This window comes from Rousettus aegyptiacus, unplaced genomic scaffold (genome assembly GCF_014176215.1).
Source record: "Rousettus aegyptiacus isolate mRouAeg1 unplaced genomic scaffold, mRouAeg1.p scaffold_m13_p_11, whole genome shotgun sequence".
Lineage (NCBI taxonomy): Eukaryota > Metazoa > Chordata > Mammalia > Chiroptera > Pteropodidae > Rousettus > Rousettus aegyptiacus.
In genome coordinates, this window is record NW_023416286.1 from 26,366,759 (window position 1) to 26,383,897 (window position 17,139).

The 17,139-nt window shown below is 34.3% G+C and overlaps 1 protein-coding gene across 8 annotated transcripts in view; it reads left to right on the top strand.

Annotated features, from left to right (window-relative positions):
* FAT1 (FAT atypical cadherin 1) overlaps positions 1-17,139 on the top strand; it is a 125,882-nt gene that overhangs the window by 40,652 nt on the left and 68,091 nt on the right. For all 8 annotated transcript variants that reach the window (XM_016143907.2, XM_016143908.2, XM_016143903.2 and 5 more), the window contains one exon: positions 16,555-16,869. In XM_016143907.2, the coding sequence (XP_015999393.2) occupies positions 16,555-16,869 (315 nt within the window). The remainder of the gene's footprint in view (positions 1-16,554; positions 16,870-17,139) is intronic.

A 17,139-nucleotide genomic window follows, 5' to 3' on the forward strand; every position in this document is an offset into this window, starting at 1 on the left:
TTTATTGACTGCCTCCTACATGTCAGAACCTGTTCTAGATGCCAAGGATTCTGCATCGTATAAGGTATACAATGCTGTCATCTTCATGGAGCTCTCTTTCTGGAGAGAGGAGACAGCTAATGCAAATCCACAAGAAGATGAAAACCCTGCTTTCAGCTTACAAGTGCTGTGGAGAAGATAAACAGGGCACTGTGGTAGTGGTTGTCTGCAGGGCCTTCTTTAGATTGAGTGACTTTTAGGGAGGAAATGTGAACTGGAACTTGAATGACAAGAATAGAGAGGCAGCCATTTGAAGACAATTTTTGATCAAAGGGAATCAGAGCCCCAAAATACAAGCAAGCTGTCATGGCTGGAAGTCAGCAATGAGGGAGTGAGAAAGGCGGGGGCCAGGTCGTATGGAGACTTGTAGTCTGTGACTGAAGGTGGGTGGTGAGAATATAGGGCACTCAGCCCCGGAGAAGGGAGCAGCCCTGTCCTTACCCAGAGAGGACTAGCAGCTTGTCTGCCCTCCCAGTTTTGTGACAGGTGCTTCTTTTTTCCAGCTACTGTCTTATTGTCCTGGAAGTCCTCTTGTGATTTTTATCCAGTCTAAGCTTTACGTCTGGTTCCTTGGGGACCTCTGCGATAGCTGGTAATCACTGGTGACAAGGAGAAGAGAAGGAAAATGCTCCTCTATTCATCTGCCTACTCCTTTCAATTTTGATGGTCTGCCAAAGCAGTGTTTCTCTTTGGTAATAGATTTTCTTTTGAATAAAACCCCTTGAAATAAGATGGTTGTTTTTTGTTTTTTGTTTTTTTGTTTTTGTTTTGTTTTGTTTTGTTTTCCTTTTTAAGGCCTACAGCACCTAGGCTTCCTACGTGGTCTCTCATTCAAGTACTAATCAGGCCTGACCCTTCTTAGCTTCTGAGATCAGAAGAGATTGAGCGTGTTCAGAGTGGCATGGCCATAAGCATAAGATGACTGTTTTAACTAGTTTTTTAAAAAATCATTAAAAGCAAGTTCTCTCAGAAGCATTTCTTTTTTAATTTCAAAAGTCTTTATGCATATATGTCATGAAAAATCTCGAGTTAGAGGCATGTATAGTTTTTAGCAGTTTAAAAGAAGGTAAGTTAATGTTGAGAAGAATCACAGGAGATGTATAATTCATATTTTTGCACCTTGATGGAGGTCCTAGGTTTTCTTCCTAGGTCTTAGATAAGGAGGTCCTTGAATGCTTCTTACCTCTATATAATAATTCTGCACATTTGGTGACTAAGGATTAACGATTACACAGGTATAAAGTTTATGCTTTAAATTATTTTGGTAATGGTTTATTCTAGGAATGCCTTCTATTGAACTTGGTTAGTTTTAACTTGTAAAACTGACAACTTCTGGAGATTTGATGAAAATAACAGGTGACAGAGATAGCAATTGGGGCAAAGATGGATATAATCTTTGAATCCTTAATTTGATTCTTCCTAGTTTTGATTATCGTGTTATATTTGGCATGAGACTTGATAGTGTTTTATAAAAGTAGCTCTGTACTTTACTAGGGCTTAGGGGAGAGTTTATGACATACCTCAGAGGCCACTTTAACAGTATTGATGCATGCTGTGCACATTTTAACATTTTATACTGTCAATTGAAATAACTTATTTGTATGTCTCCATTGAAAATGTTACCACAGCAATATACATTCCTTTTGCTTTGCAATATTCAATTCAGAGCACTAGGAGTATTTTAGTCACCTGATCTTTAAGCAATTCCAATAGTTCTGTTTCAAACACTTTTATAATAATGTGTATTCTGTTAGCCAGTTTTCTCTCTGAAGCAATAGTAACATCTTTTTAAGTACAGAGTTTGGGGATTAAGATATCATACCTCTTTAAATTGATTTTCTAAATCTTGGCTTTGTTTTAATGTCTCAAGCATCAAAATAGACTTAGTAGTAGTAAGTACCTTTATTTTTATACTAATAATTTAATCCTTATACTAACATCAATTTCTCCCCACCCGTTTTGTATGTGAGGAAACTGAGATACAGACAGTAATAAATTGCTAAAGGTCACACATTTATTAAAATGCAGAGTTGGCACAATTAACAAGAATGCTGTAGGAATAATTGATTATATTGCTCAAAGACTAGTACTTTTAAGTAACATACTTGGAGAACAAAACCTACATTCCCTGAGAATTCTGTTTCCCTCTCCATTTCTGAAATACTCTTGGGTTGTGTGATTAGTATGTGTGATTAAGTCAAAGTCATCAATACCACAGGGAGGTAGGGCCAGGAGTACTTTTTAAGCTTTCTTAGAATTTTGTTGCACGTCACTCTGAGATTGCATCACTGAAGCTCGCTCTTCCTGCTGTCAGCCATTTCTCTCACAAATTGGAAACCGTATTTCACTCCTACTGGAATTTGGATTAAGGCAGCATCTCACTTCTCTACTAGGTGCCACTCTTGAATCTTGAAGGTAGGTTGGAGTTTCAGGAGACTGGGGTTCCAGTTCTGGCTTTGATTCATGCTCTGAAGCTTAATGACAAGTCGTTTACTGTCTAGACCTTTGCTTCCTCATCTGTAAAATTAGAGGGTAGGAACGGATAATTGTTATTGCTCTCTCTTAATTATTAATTTTATCTGCTTTAAGATTTGATTTTTTTAAGACAACTAGATACTTTAGAATTTTTCTTGCTTTTGTTACTTAATAAAATGCTGTTTCCATAGGAGGTCAGCTGCCTGCATAAGCCTTTGTAAAGGTATTTGGGAGTATGAATCCAGTTCCATTTTCTTCCAGAGGGGCGAGTAAAGAAAAGAACATTAGGAGTATAAATTATAAATTAACTTCCGTTCTTACTTTGCCTGTTATTACTACTGATCACCTGCAAGTTTCTTGATAGTGTTTTATAAAAGTAGCTCTGTACTTTGGATTAGATTACTCTGTTGTATTTATTTTTAAAGACAGTAATTAAAGCCATGGATATACCAAAATTATTTCAAAATATGCTGATAAAGTGAACACTTTTAAAGTTTCTTCAATATTTGACTAAATTCAGACTAAATTTATAAATATAATTAAAAAAAATTATGTCCTGAGATCATTTGGGAAATATTTATGTGTTTTTTTCTGTTAATGGGTGAAATTAGCACCAGATGGATAAGTATACTGGATCTGTTGAGTCATGGTTGATTGAGAATTTACTAAATTATAAAGTGATCATTTGAATGACACTTTTTGTTTGTTTTAGATCTTGACAAATAGCCTGTTACAGCAAACCAAAGTAGTAAAATAACTAGAAAAAAATATGTTTGCTTTACTACACCTTTCATTAAATGGTTGGATGGAGAGGCAGATCTATCAAGGAGTTCAGGATCGAATCATTTTTTTTAAAAGTCATTTTAAAAATGACAGTCAAACTTGATAACAGAACATCTGGCTTTCCTTTGAACCTATATATCTAATATCCTTTCATGAGCTAGAAATATTTGAACATTTTTGAAATGCCAGTAATGTTAAATATTAAATACCATATTTTGTTTTGTTCTGTTTTTTTGCATTTTGGGTTTTTGGAAAAAGAATTTGGAAAATGCAGATGATTTTCTATACAAATTGTGAGGTACTTCCATTTTATTAAATTGCCATTTACTATTAATAAAGGAGATATAAACTATTAATAAAGGAGATATGTTTTTAGTGTTTTATACTCAACCAATTATACCTTTAATCAAAAAGGTTTTATTTATATTTTTATATTATTTCTGATACATTTTAGTAACTTTTACTAGTTAATTACAACTAATATGCTGTAATTAACTGTTGCATACTTTTGAATATATTTCTTCTAATGGATAACTTGATTATATACATTTTTCTAATAGGTTAGGGTATATGATGTCCCTGTGTTTATTTTCATATTGTATATCTTCTATTATCACCACATTCTACTATTGGTTAGTATTAGAGAAGAAAATATTTCACTTTTTAATGAAATATTTATTGTTAAAGAACAATTTTATCAATAAAGAACAACTTTGGTCTCAATAGAGGGAATAATTTATATAAGAATTACTGTAGTTATTCTGTATCTTAAATTTTTTTCCAAATTAAGTTCTTTTTTTATCTTTTTAACGTAGACACATGACAGTTTAGATCCACTAATTTGTTCTTACATAGCGTCCTATTTTCTCAAGTAAGAATTATGTCTCCATAATCTCTAAGATGATGAATTAGCCAAGAACCTTTCTTCATGTGCCTTAACTCAGTGTTTCAAAGTGTGGGCTCCATGAACTGTGCTTCTTGTTTGGTTAAAATAATGCAGATTATATAATTCCTATGTGCGCATCACTGTTACACTGAGAAATCTTGGTTATAATTGTTCTGTATGTGAGTGTGTACTGTATATTCTAAATTTGTTGTCTCGATGGTTTCCCTCAATTTTTAGAATCCACTGATAAATAGAGGTGTGCCTATTTTTTGTGATTTAAAAAATATATCAAATTAGAAAACTTCTGATACATTAAAATTTGTCACTCACACTTATTTCTTCATTAAAAAAAATTTGAATTTAGAAAACAGGTAAATTAAGGGATTATATGTATTTACAAATCGGTATTTCGCTTTAACAAAGATTCCTAGTAAAGTTTGCATAATCAAACCTTGCGATGCATTTAGATCATTATATATTTAGATCATTATATACTTGAAATGTTTGTTAGCATAAAACATGGTATACCGGAATTTTCTCCTAGTTTATCAGTGTTAGTGAATCAATTTATAATTATGTTAGCTTCACCTAACTTAAGTTTCTGAGTTCTCAGCAGGTTTGGCAGCAAATTGGCTTTTAAAGTAACTGAATATTGCCTCTAAATTATACCTTTTTAATTTGTGAGATAATTTGGATTTTTAAAATTTAAAAACTGCTTTATGGTTAAAATAGAATTTAATAGAGAAACAGGTTTGTTTGTTTGTTTTTTCTTTTGATCAGAAGTAAAGAAAAATGCCACTGGGGAGTGGATAGGAAAGGAAAAGGGGGATTTATACAGTTTCATTACCACAGAAGCCAAAAAAGTAAATGGGATTTTTATTTGCTTCAACTGGTATTCAGTTCATGTAAAATCCCCCCTTTTGCATAACTGAACTGCATGTGAGCCTTAGGTGTTATTTTAAGAAAAATAACTACTAGTTGCAGTCTTCTGTATTTAGAATCTGTTTCATAGAAGCCTAAACAAGCCGTAGAAAAAGGAAAACTTGCTTTTCTACCAGGCTTGTGCGTTCTAGGACTCTGGAGACGACTGTCTCTTATGGAAAAAGCTGTGTTTATACAGTAACCAGTGTAATACTTGACTGTAGCAGGAGGAATCTCATTCCATTCCTTCTTTAGCAAGGGAGTGTTTTAAGGAGTTTGGCATGAGGCTTAGTCATTTCAACTGACATTTTAATCATTGAATAGTGCCTTGTCTTCATGCTAGAATATACTTTGCAATACAAATGTTTCAGGCAGTTGTTACCCAGCTTATGGAAACCTGTAAGTCACCCTTAACCTTCAAAGATGGCTTTTGCATTTCTGAAATTTCTCAAGTTCTGTTGATACACTTTGGATTAATCCTTATACACATGGTTTTAAAAATATTTAATGCAATGCATATATATTTCTTTTAGAAAAATAGAAAATATTGATACAAGGAAGAAAACACTCATGCATCTCTATAACTAACCATTTTTTAGTGTACATAAACATCTCACTGTCTTTTCTTACAAAATAGAATTATAATTTATTTTTCAAATCACAAAATTGTTGGCATTATACAATTCAGGCAGGGATCGATAACCTAAGAAAGGATTTATTTGACTTTTGTGTGCAAGACATTCATAAAATAATGAAAAATAAGTATTAAAGTAACTGGGTGTAAAATTACTCTGTTGCCCTTCTCAATCATGTGTACTTTAACAGTTTTTCTCATAAGACCTTTTTCACTTTGCTTGGATTCTTTAGCACCTTGTACCATGCCTGGCAGGTAGTGAAACCATGTATGTGTTGAATGAATTACAGAAAGGTACAAGTCAATAATGCCAGGTTCCAGATTAATTTTTAGCAAGATCTGGGCCATTATATACAACATTAAATCCCTTTTGATGAAAAGGGTCTTATAGTGTACAGTTTTGAAAAATCTTTTAAGTATTGGGAACTAGATTAAAAAAATCACCAAGATTTCTTTTCCAAAGATGGGTATTCCTTAAAACATCAGTTTTTATATGACACAAAACTTTTACAACCGGCTTAAGATTTAGAACTCTGGACCTGACACACACACTCAGTATTTGAAAATTATTAACAATACTTGTATCACTACCCAGTTATGATAATCTCACAGTGATTTCAGTATTTTCTCATGCTGCAAACCTATTATGTTTCATTGAACGTAAATTTAGTCTGCATTTTCACATAATGATATGGTATGATAAATACACTAACTTCCTAAATATAGAACAGTGCTGGATTCTTTTTTGACTCGATATCCTTTTCCCTTTTTTATCTTAAAATGGATTAATCACCTAGATTCTTGGACCTTTTTTTCAGGGGTCCTTTTGGCATACATAAAGTCGGGTTTATACTTTTAAGTCATGTTATTCCTCCCACCATGGGAAAGTATTGGTAAATTTGTGTTGGTGTGTTTTTTCCATTAACAGTGGTGGATTTTTGAAGATCGCCTACTTCGGCTTACAAGGAAAGAGCCAGGGCTTGATAGACAGACAGGACTTGTTGAATTATAGCCCTGCCACCCCATAGAACAGGAAAAGCAGAAGAGAGCACGCTGGGCTGGTCGTTATGAGTTTGGTCTGTGGAGCTAGTCAGATAGATTTTGGATTCTTTCTTCTCGGTAACTGGTTGAGTATCTTAAGGGAACTTGTGTAATTCTTGAGTCTTAAATGAATTGTTAAATGTAAAACACTTAGATGGCTAAATAGTAATAGAATTCATTAATTCACTGATTAACTTATTGTTATTATAATTAAGAGTTAATGACTTTAGACAGTGACTTTTCAGCTCTAAACCTCAGTATTCTTATATGGAAAATGGGGAAAGACCACCAAGCTTACAGGATAATCATGAGGGAGGATTAAACAATATGGCATCTATAAAGCATTTGCTGAGTGTACATCCAGTAAATAGAAGGTAGGAAAAGTAATTAGCGTTGAAATTTTATAGTTTCTAAAATATGAAACAAACTGCTAGAGGCATAGCCATTGGCATGTTAAATGTGTCCTTTGAATTTTAATGTCTCTAAAGGCTGTCTTGTTTTTGCAGTTTTATCCAGTTAATAAGTGTTCAAATGATACTTTTGATACCCAATGATGATCCTCTTTAAAAGAGCTTATCTGTGAAAGCCCTCATTAACAATATTAATGATTCTGACATGGAAATCAGAACTTAAAATCATTTCTCAACAAAGCATGAAAAACATGGTTTAGCAGAGTTTGCCATGGGAATGACTCTTTGCAAAACTAAAGAAATCCCTGGACTTGAAATATGATGCTTAAAATCTGATTATGAACTTAATAAGTTCTAGCAAGTTTGTAAGTCAGAAAACTTCCTCAGCTAATTTTCAAGTTATTGCAACAATTCTAATTGAAAGAATTGACAGGTCTACATTTTAATTAAAATGATTTAAATGGGCAGTCTAAATGAAAAAAACAGATTGACAGTTGCTATATAAAAAGTTCTCCTTTTAATCATTAATTTATGACCTAACTGGGCAGCGCGATTATAGCATTTCCTCCTAGACCTAAAACTTTATAAGTAGTTTTGTATATAAATATTTGTGGAATATTAAATTGTCAAAGCTGTCAGAATATCTATTGTTATACATCTACTCAGATTAAATGAAACAAATACTTGGAAATGAAAGTGTATCTGAGGCGTAAAGGGAAAATAAAACAGGAAGGTTATGCTAACAAAACTTTTGAAGGACTGCTAATACTTATGTTGTATTTGGCTTTTTATTGTATACATTTTAAATATGGTTTAAACGTCATAGTTATAGAAATATACAGATTAAAAAAGTTTTTAGTTCCTTGGGTTGATTTTTTTTTTTATTGTCCCTTCATCACCTTGATTATTTTAGACTTTTTTTTCCAGCAAGTATAATTGTGTGTGTGTGTGTGTGTGTGTGTGTGAGAGAGAGAGAGTGGTTTTTATTTTTGAAACAGAACTAAACAGAACCAAGGTCATACTTTATGCACTTTTATAAAGATTTATATTTTTCATTCAATTTGTATATCACTGACATTCTTCCATGTAATTAATATACATATCTTTTTTTAAAAGCTGTGTCATATATACCATATACGTTAAGCTAGTTCCTTTTTGTCCCTATACTATGGGATGTGCTTAGTGTCTTAATGGCACTGAACAACAAGGTGTTTGCAGCATTGCATACTTTACCCAGATACTCAAATATTGGGGACACAGCAAAACTAGTTTTTTCTGTGTGGTCACCTACATTTTTACATTCCACTGAAGCCGGGATTTTTTTTCTCAGAAACTGCATGTTGTGTTCATTTGCTCTCATGCTTCACTCCAGTTACAGGACACAGCCGGAGACTGAGAGGTGCTACAGCATGTTTATCTGGAGCCGTCTCTTTGGATTGAATCCCAGTTCCACCACGAATGAACTATGTGATTGTGGGCAAGTTGCTGACACTGTTTCCCACCTGTGAAACAGGGATGATCATATTGCTCACTTAGAGTTTCTGTCAAGATTAATGAGTTAATTAATATGTGTCAGGTACTTAAAATAATGTCAGCCAGGTCATGAACTCCATATATGTATGTGCTGTTTTATATTAGCATCACCATCACCATCATTTTGCTAAATACGCTGTGTTCCTGATCACAAATTCTTCTCACAAAATGACACTCATGGCAAGTCACTGGTTTTGAAAGATTGGCTCTTGGTAATAATCGGTACTATGTCTTTGGTAAACTGGAGAGATGATTTTATAATACAATGTATTCAGTTTTTAGCTATAAGAGGATAGGGAGGTGCCTGTTGAACTGTGCAGTGTTAGGCTCATGAAGGATGCGTCTTAGTTGACTTAATTTTACTTATTTTGACCTTTTTAAAAATTATCAAAAGCATAGGATATTTATTTACCTCATTCATGGTCTCAAACATGTAAAAAGTATATATCAGGCATTTAAAAATTAATTGAATATAGCATTCTGTTTTTGAAAGTACTAGAATTTTTTTTGCAGAAACATTTTCTCTGCAGGATAAACCATTAAACATGACTCTTTACATTTTCTTTACGTTTTATGGTTACCAACACCAGTAATGGAAATAATACAGCCTTGTATATTTGAGGTGAAAGGAAGTATAAAATTTTATTTGAGTACCAAAAGTGTTGTTTTTGTGTCATTTTCCTAAGTAGACTGAATAGCCATTTTAGAATCTTAAATGCCTTCAGCTTAACAGACTCTTATTATCTATTTGTTCCTCTATTTTAGTCAATATAACATTATTTTTCCAACTAATGGCAGAAACAGGCAAGAATATTAAGTATATATTTATACTTGCTCTATTATTGAAGGGTTTTGCTTTATTAGATATTACATGTCAAATTGGTATAGTCATTTTAAAGAGTGGTTAAATTTCAGAAATCTCACTTTTTATATCAAGGAACTTAAACCAAGAAACTTGTTTTTACTACTTTCCACACATTATCAAGGCAAAACAAATAAGAACCTTTTTTAAATTTACAGTAAATTTAGAAGTTTAAATATAAACATATATACAATTACAATTTAAATCTTTCATCCTAACATTTAAAATTTTCTGTGTACATATTAGGATCTCTCAGGGTATATTCAAGATGTTGAAATATTAACAGCACTGTCAAATCTAACATTTAATGAAAACGAGATAAAAAATTTGAAGAAGTTTAATCACTTAAAGATGGACACAGATTAATCTGCATATGAGCTCTGGAGGACATCTTTTTTGAAACAAAAATTTAAGTAGATTTACAGAAAAATTGTGCAGCTAGTACAGCATTCCTATATAACTCCCACTCCCACATACGGTTTCTCCTTTTATTAACATCTTGCATTAATGTCTGTGTTAAAATTAATGAACCAATATTGATACATTCTTATTAACTAAGGCCCTTAGTGAACTCATATTCCTTAGATTTTACATAATGTACTTTTTCTGGTCCAGGATCCCATCCACGATTCTGTGTTCCACTTAGTTGTCATGCTTCTTATACTTACCTTATTTTTTGATGGACATCCTTTTTTCAGCACATACGTAATAAGCACCTGTTATTTACCAGGCCCTGGTCAAAACACAGCAAATCCATTCCCTCACAGGGTTTGCATTTTAGTAGGGAGCTTATAGTCTATTTTTTAAATTTAATTTTAAGGAAGAAAGAATATCTTGTGGTAGATTAATATTTAACATAACAGTTGTGGGACTCATAATTATCAAAAAAATTGAGTAACCATTTATGGGTTAATTGCAGAAACGTAGATATATCTCTAGTATATAGGAGATAACTAAAAAGAATACTCATTCTTTTTATATTTGGGAAAACACTTATTTCCAAAAGAGTTACTCTGTTTATGATGATGGTATGAAATTGGAGAAAAGAGTAATCAGTCCCTCGTTGCCTGCAGAGAAAGTATTGAAAATTATATTTCATGGTTAAGTTTATGTTGTGATAGACCAAAGAAGCTTTTGATATAATTGCTGACATAAGCTTGGTTCCAAAAAAATGAAAAACAAAAATTGTACATAAGATGGTATATTAAAAGGAGGGTAAGGTTTATGGCAAATTTATGTTGCTAGGTCGTTGCTGACATAGTATTTTTGAATTAGAGCAGCTCTGAAATAGCAACATTGTGTTGAACTCTTTGGCACTAGGAGTTGATATGGGGCCAAGGCCTTTTAAACAAAGAAAATAGGAAAATTCCAGGAAGAAAGGTGTTCTGTGGCCATGGAAATTCGAGTCGGTTAAATTATTTTTGGCAGTGAAATGGCTATGTACAACTTTATTTTTGTCCTAAAAATTAGTATGTTGAAAGCATCTTGCTCCACCAAGTGTCAGTGGAGATAATGCTGACTCTTCCTATTCAAGGACAGTTAGAGTTAACAGCACCGTCAGCCATCAGTGATGGGAAGTAGAAATTATTCGTTGAAACCTTTATTTACTTTTGGACCATTTACTTGAGCACCGAGTGCTGTACCCTGTAATGTTGGAATAATCCAGCTACAAGAAGACAACATCAATACCTGTTTAAATATATGAACATTAATGAATCCTTCTAGAAAGAAATTTTATTGTGAGCTGTATTTTCAGCTACATTGGCCAAGCTCTTTTAACAATTACATTGTTTTTTTTTTGTTCTTTTTTTTTTCCCTTTAGTTTTTCCACTGTATTCACATTTAAAATCAGTTTCCATAGTGACATCTGGTGGTGGTTTTGGAATCCTGGAGAGTATGTTTGGAATGATAAATATTTTTTACTTAATAGCTTCGAATTTCCAGCTTCTTTCAAATTTTTCGTCTTATTAACTTTTCCTGAGAATGTCTTCATTGTATTCTTGAGATTAGTAGGCTAGACATTTTCTTCTGTAATGTTTCCTCAAAGCAAAGACATGATTTCTTATAACATTGCTGAGGAGTGCACATAACAAGCTCGTGTACACTTCTGTGCTCAAAATATATAATCTACAGTTCACGCAGCAGCCTCCCTATCTTGTCTACTGCTTGTGCATAGCAAACTTGTGATAAGAAAGGTGTCGTGTCCACGTTCTCCTTCTCGCTGGCTTTTCCTTTTAGAGCATTGGTGCTCTTCTCGTTTGACTTGAGAGCACTCTCTGGACGGCCTGGGCTGCCACTTCTCTTTCTTTCATAGCCTGAGCTTACATGCCATCTGGTTGCATCCTATTGTTTCAGAAAGTGAAAGTGGAAATAAAAAAATTAGGTGACAAAGAAAGAAGGGAACTGAGAGAAGGGAAGATATTTGAAGACAGGAGAGAGACCACAGAGAGTTTGTTGGGTGTGTGTGTGTGTGTGTGTGTGTGTGTGTGTGTATGCGTGCTGAAAAAGATGTGGTGGTATGGGTGTTTATTAAAGAGAAATATCTTTAAAGCTTAAATATTTATAGTTTGAGTTCTTTGAGAATTGTTTTAGGAAAAGTGAATTAATAACCTGATGTACAAAAAAGTAGTTACTGAAAGTTGATTGGTAGATGATCATGGATTGAGAAAATAGGATGAGGTAGAGTTCTGAGAATGAACACAGTAGGTTGATTTACTTTCAGTAATGGCTTGGAGCTTAGTTATTGTTTTCCTGTATTTAAAGATACTGATTAGAAGTCTTCATAATGAAATTTTGAAGACTTTTTTCTTCTATGAATTACGGTCACTGCTGAAGTTACAGAAGAAATCTATCTATAAACACTAGTTGTGGCTTTATGAAGGATTAGGAACAGAAGGCCAACCAAGTGTGGGAATGAGGACTTGTCGTGACAGATTCTGGTCAGACGTGTAGATAGTTGGTATATTGGTCGTCTCAGAAACCAGAATCCCTGTAAAGCATGATTGGGATTCTGATGAGTTTGGGTTAAAGAGGTGCCTCACGCTGGAGTCTAAACTCTGCTGCTTTCACTTCCTGAGTTAGGTGAATCATTTCAACTTTCTTTAAGAACGAGAGAGTTGCAGTTGAGGACGTCTAAGGGATTGCCAGTCTGCAATGCTTGATTGAGATGCTAAGGCTAGGTCTACGGGTCTTTCTTCACAGATTATTTAGATGATTTCTATCCTTTCCCGGACTTTTCTGCTCTTCCTAGGTTCCAGATGGAAGCTCAGTGTAGTGCTTTATGCCTGGGAACCATGGGAGGATGTATCCTGTGATAAAGCAGACAGATTAAAAAACAACCTTCATATGTATGTTCTCTCCTTACCTACTTTATGCTTTTAGAATGGTGCTTAGAATTAGAATTGCAGTCAGAATAGTGCTCAGTCACCAGCCCCTGAACCTCTGTTACCAAGCAGAAACCTTAGATCTTCTCTCCTTTATTGTCCTTTAAGTGTGGAGAGTATCCCTATTTCAGCAGTTGAAAACTCCTTGTAGCCTCTCATCAGGGCAGTAAGCCCTCTGCCCGCCCCCCCCCCATGTCCCCAGCATCCTCGATGTGACAGTGATGCTGTGGCTAATGATGACAGTTTAGCCTGATGGTGAAGAGCCTGAGTTCTGGAATCAGACTGTTTGACTCAGATCCCAATTCCATCAAGTAACTGTGGACCCTGTGGCTTTGTTTCTTAATCACTAAAGCTTGGGCAAGTTGATTACTTTCTCTGAGTTTCTGCTTCCTCATTTGTGAAGATGGATGAAAATCAAACAGTTCCGTGTTCTTTAAATGGTTTAATGCTTATAAAGCACTAAGTGAAGCCCTTGCCATACAGTAAATACTTGTATTAGTAAATATGATATAAATATTGTAAATTTACTTGTATTAATATAAATTTGAGCATTCGAGTTAGAAGAGGTTATTCAGTATGCCCTCCTTCCCCTTTGGCTCTCCTTATAAATTCACTTTATTTTATAAAAGCTATATTAAATAATTTTGTTTGTTTTTTTTACAAGGGTATAACAATTAAAATACATCAAAACAAACACCTTAGCAATCACTATGTGATATAAATATATAGTCCATGAGTGAAATGAAATATGAACATCTGAGCATCTCACTTATAAATATTTAATATTTAAATTGATAATTAATACAGTCTTCATTTTCTTCTATATTTGAGTAGAGCCACTTTGCTGTTTCACTTTTAACCTTTATTAATATCCGGAGATTACCTGAGATTCAGGAACTTCTCCTCCGAACATGCCTCAGGGGGCAGGGGGCGGGGAGGGTCATGCAAAGAAGGCTGTGGCTGTTCCCCAGCCGCCAGGTTGACAGGGAGAAACAGGCAGTTTCCAGCAGAAGGCATCCCGTACACTGCATTCCAGACACCTACATACCAGGCTCGAAGTGGAGCTCGATGGGAAATAAATAGCTGTTTTGTCTATGACTTAAACCTTGTAATATATTTGTATTTTATATTTTTCCCTTCTACCGTGACACTAGAAAAAGCTATTATGTATGAATGAACATTTAATACACTCCCGAATACTAAGGTAAAAATATGGACATAATACGAGGTTTTACTTGGCTTTTGAGTTTCCACATTAAATTTTGTATGCTTCACTTTTGTCATACTAACAATAAGACTGACAGGACTTTGCTGACACTGAAGTCACAGGATTCTTGATGTCTGAACTCCAACTCTGCCCCTTACTGTGAACCTGGGGAAGTTTCTTGTCTCTTAATCTGAGTTTTGTATCCGTGATATAGGTATAATAATCAGATGTAGACAGGTTGGATAAAAAGATTAAATTAGGTAATGAATGTAAGACAGACAGTTCTTATAGTGCCTGGCATGCAGTAAACTGAACAAATTTGTTTTTCGTAATTACTGTTGTCATTAAATGCCTACAAATCACAGTGAGGGGGACATAATTTTAAAAAGTGAATAGCAGCATGAAGTGTTTGAGGATTAGAACTCAAAAGAGGTGAAGACAAGTACCATGTACCTGTCTTCTTGACATTTTCTAATAATACTTTACCTGTCAGTTGAATTATGTTACATTTTAATGAAATGGCAGAACACAAGAGGAGAATATGTACATTCATTTGTTAATATGTAATCCTAGGAGAGAGAACATTCCGTATTTCCTCACTGCCTTTGTATCTATTAGTTAATGCGATTGATGAAAAAGAGAAACTGGAAAGGTTATTTTCCCTTGGTTAGTAAAGTCTCTTCTTTCAGGCTAAAAATGTATTATTTTACTAATTTAGTGGATAGATTGAGGGCATAGCCTGTGTTTGGACTGGGGAAAAAAAGGAAAACATGTTTGAGTTTATCTGAGTTGTCTCTGCTGCATAGAAAGATCAGTTAGCTCCTTTTTATTTATGAGGTCTAAGGCTATATTCTGTATTTCTATGAGTAGTATTATGAACCCATTTATGATTTTAAATCTTTGCGTACTTAAGGTAGTTAATATGAGAAAATCTCATTTGTTTGGAATGTTAGATAATTATCTAAGACTCCCAAAAAGGTTTACGACTTATAAACAGGAAACTTAACTAAATATTAAAATGTGAAATAGATTATTATAAAATGAATGTGGCTATTCAGAAGCATTGTAATTATTTACTGTTGCTTCATTAATTCTTAGCAATTCTTCAAAATAGAATTGTATTAAATGGGAAACTTCGGTGATTCAAGAGTTGTAGGATTTCCAGAATTCAACCTGGACCATGATGTTGAACCCTAAAAATAGCACTTGTTTGGAATGATTAATTTATAATTTATATTTTGGGAAAGCCAAAGAACAAGATTAAACCTCTGAATAAAATGGTGGGGTTTGCCTAAAAGAAACAGCCATTTCCACTGTTCATCCTGGGAAGAGGCTAATCCTGGGAGTAAGTAAAGTTCGACCGATTTCAATGGTAGGGTCAAAATGTTACACTCTAACCCTCTTTTTCGTAATTATATAACTCCATCTTTTATTAGTTGACATAAGAAGAAATGTGTCCTACTTTGAGTCCCAATTGAGGACTCTTCTGTACCAACCCCTAGTTAAGATATCTATTCATTTTTGTTTATTCACTTATTAATTATTAGGCTTTGGGTAAAGTGCTGGGCACACTGATATTCAAGAAGGATATGCCCTTATGGAACTTGTAGTATAAGAGAGAATTCGTATTTTTAGCACACTGGTTGTATTGCTGTTTCCTTAAGGTGGTTGAAAGAAACTGAAAGTTCAGTACACAAGAGACCCAAGCAGTCTTTTATTGTGGACTTTGAAAGGCTGTACTCTGTGTTTCATAGCCACTGTAAGGGGTGTGTATGCGAAACTAAGATGTCAGAGGAATGTCGTCCAGACCCCTTTGTCTGAACCATAGCAGGGGTCAGATGAATGCATTGTGGGAGGCAGGGGGTGCTAGACTGGGGGGACTCAGAGCTGGACCGTAGCTCCTATTCGTCCCTGGTTCCCTGATTGACATCTAGGGAAGTCAACAAATCTCAACCTACCATAAATTTCATCTTTGGAGAAACACAGCATGGGGCCATTAGATAATCTCTTAGTTCCTATATATCTCATTGAGTTACTTTGAGATTTAAATGAGATAATATTTGCAAAGGGCTTCACATAGTACCTGGCTCCTAACACTAATCATCATAGATACTTTAATAGCCAATATCATGTACCTAGACCTGTTCTAATCATTGCGTGTGTAGTTCATTTAATCAACCTATGAGGAACATACGGTCGTTCTCTTCATTTTATAGGAAAGAAAACTGAGACAGATTAGATAACTTTCTCAAGATCATGTAGCTCTAAGTGACACATAAGCCCTCAATCAGTTATTTAGGTTAACACCGTCTCAAAGTGGCATTTTGTTGTTGTTGCTGCTGTCACCATGCTACTTCATGTTTTTCTTCTTTCTCTCTAGGTGTCATAGAGACTTCAGATCGACTGGACCGCGAGTCAACCTCCCATTACTGGCTAACAGTCTATGCCACCGACCAGGGTGTTGTCCCTCTGTCCTCATTTACAGAGATCTACATTGAGGTTGAGGATGTCAATGACAACGCACCACAGACATCAGAGCCCGTTTATTATCCGGAAGTAATGGAAAATTCTCCCAAGGATGTATCTGTGGTCCAGATTGAGGCATTTGATCCAGACTCTAGCTCGAATGACAAGCTTACATACAAAATCACAAGTGGAAATCCGCAAGGATTCTTTTCAATACATCCTAAAACCGGTATGTATTTGTACTGCTCTCAGAAATGTTGTTGTTTATATACTCTCCAGATACAGAGAAATTTAAGAATTAATTTTCATCATTTGCTGCTTTTCTTTAGTTTTTAATAAATTGTTTCTTTTTGAGTTATTCAAAATAAGCCTTTATTACCAGATGAAAATTTAAACCAAACGTTTTTTTCTCTTTGAATTTGCTTTTATAAAGCTATTTTATGATTTTGCTCATTAGTAGAATTCCACTTGCAGGTTAAAAAGCAAATCGTTGTTTCAG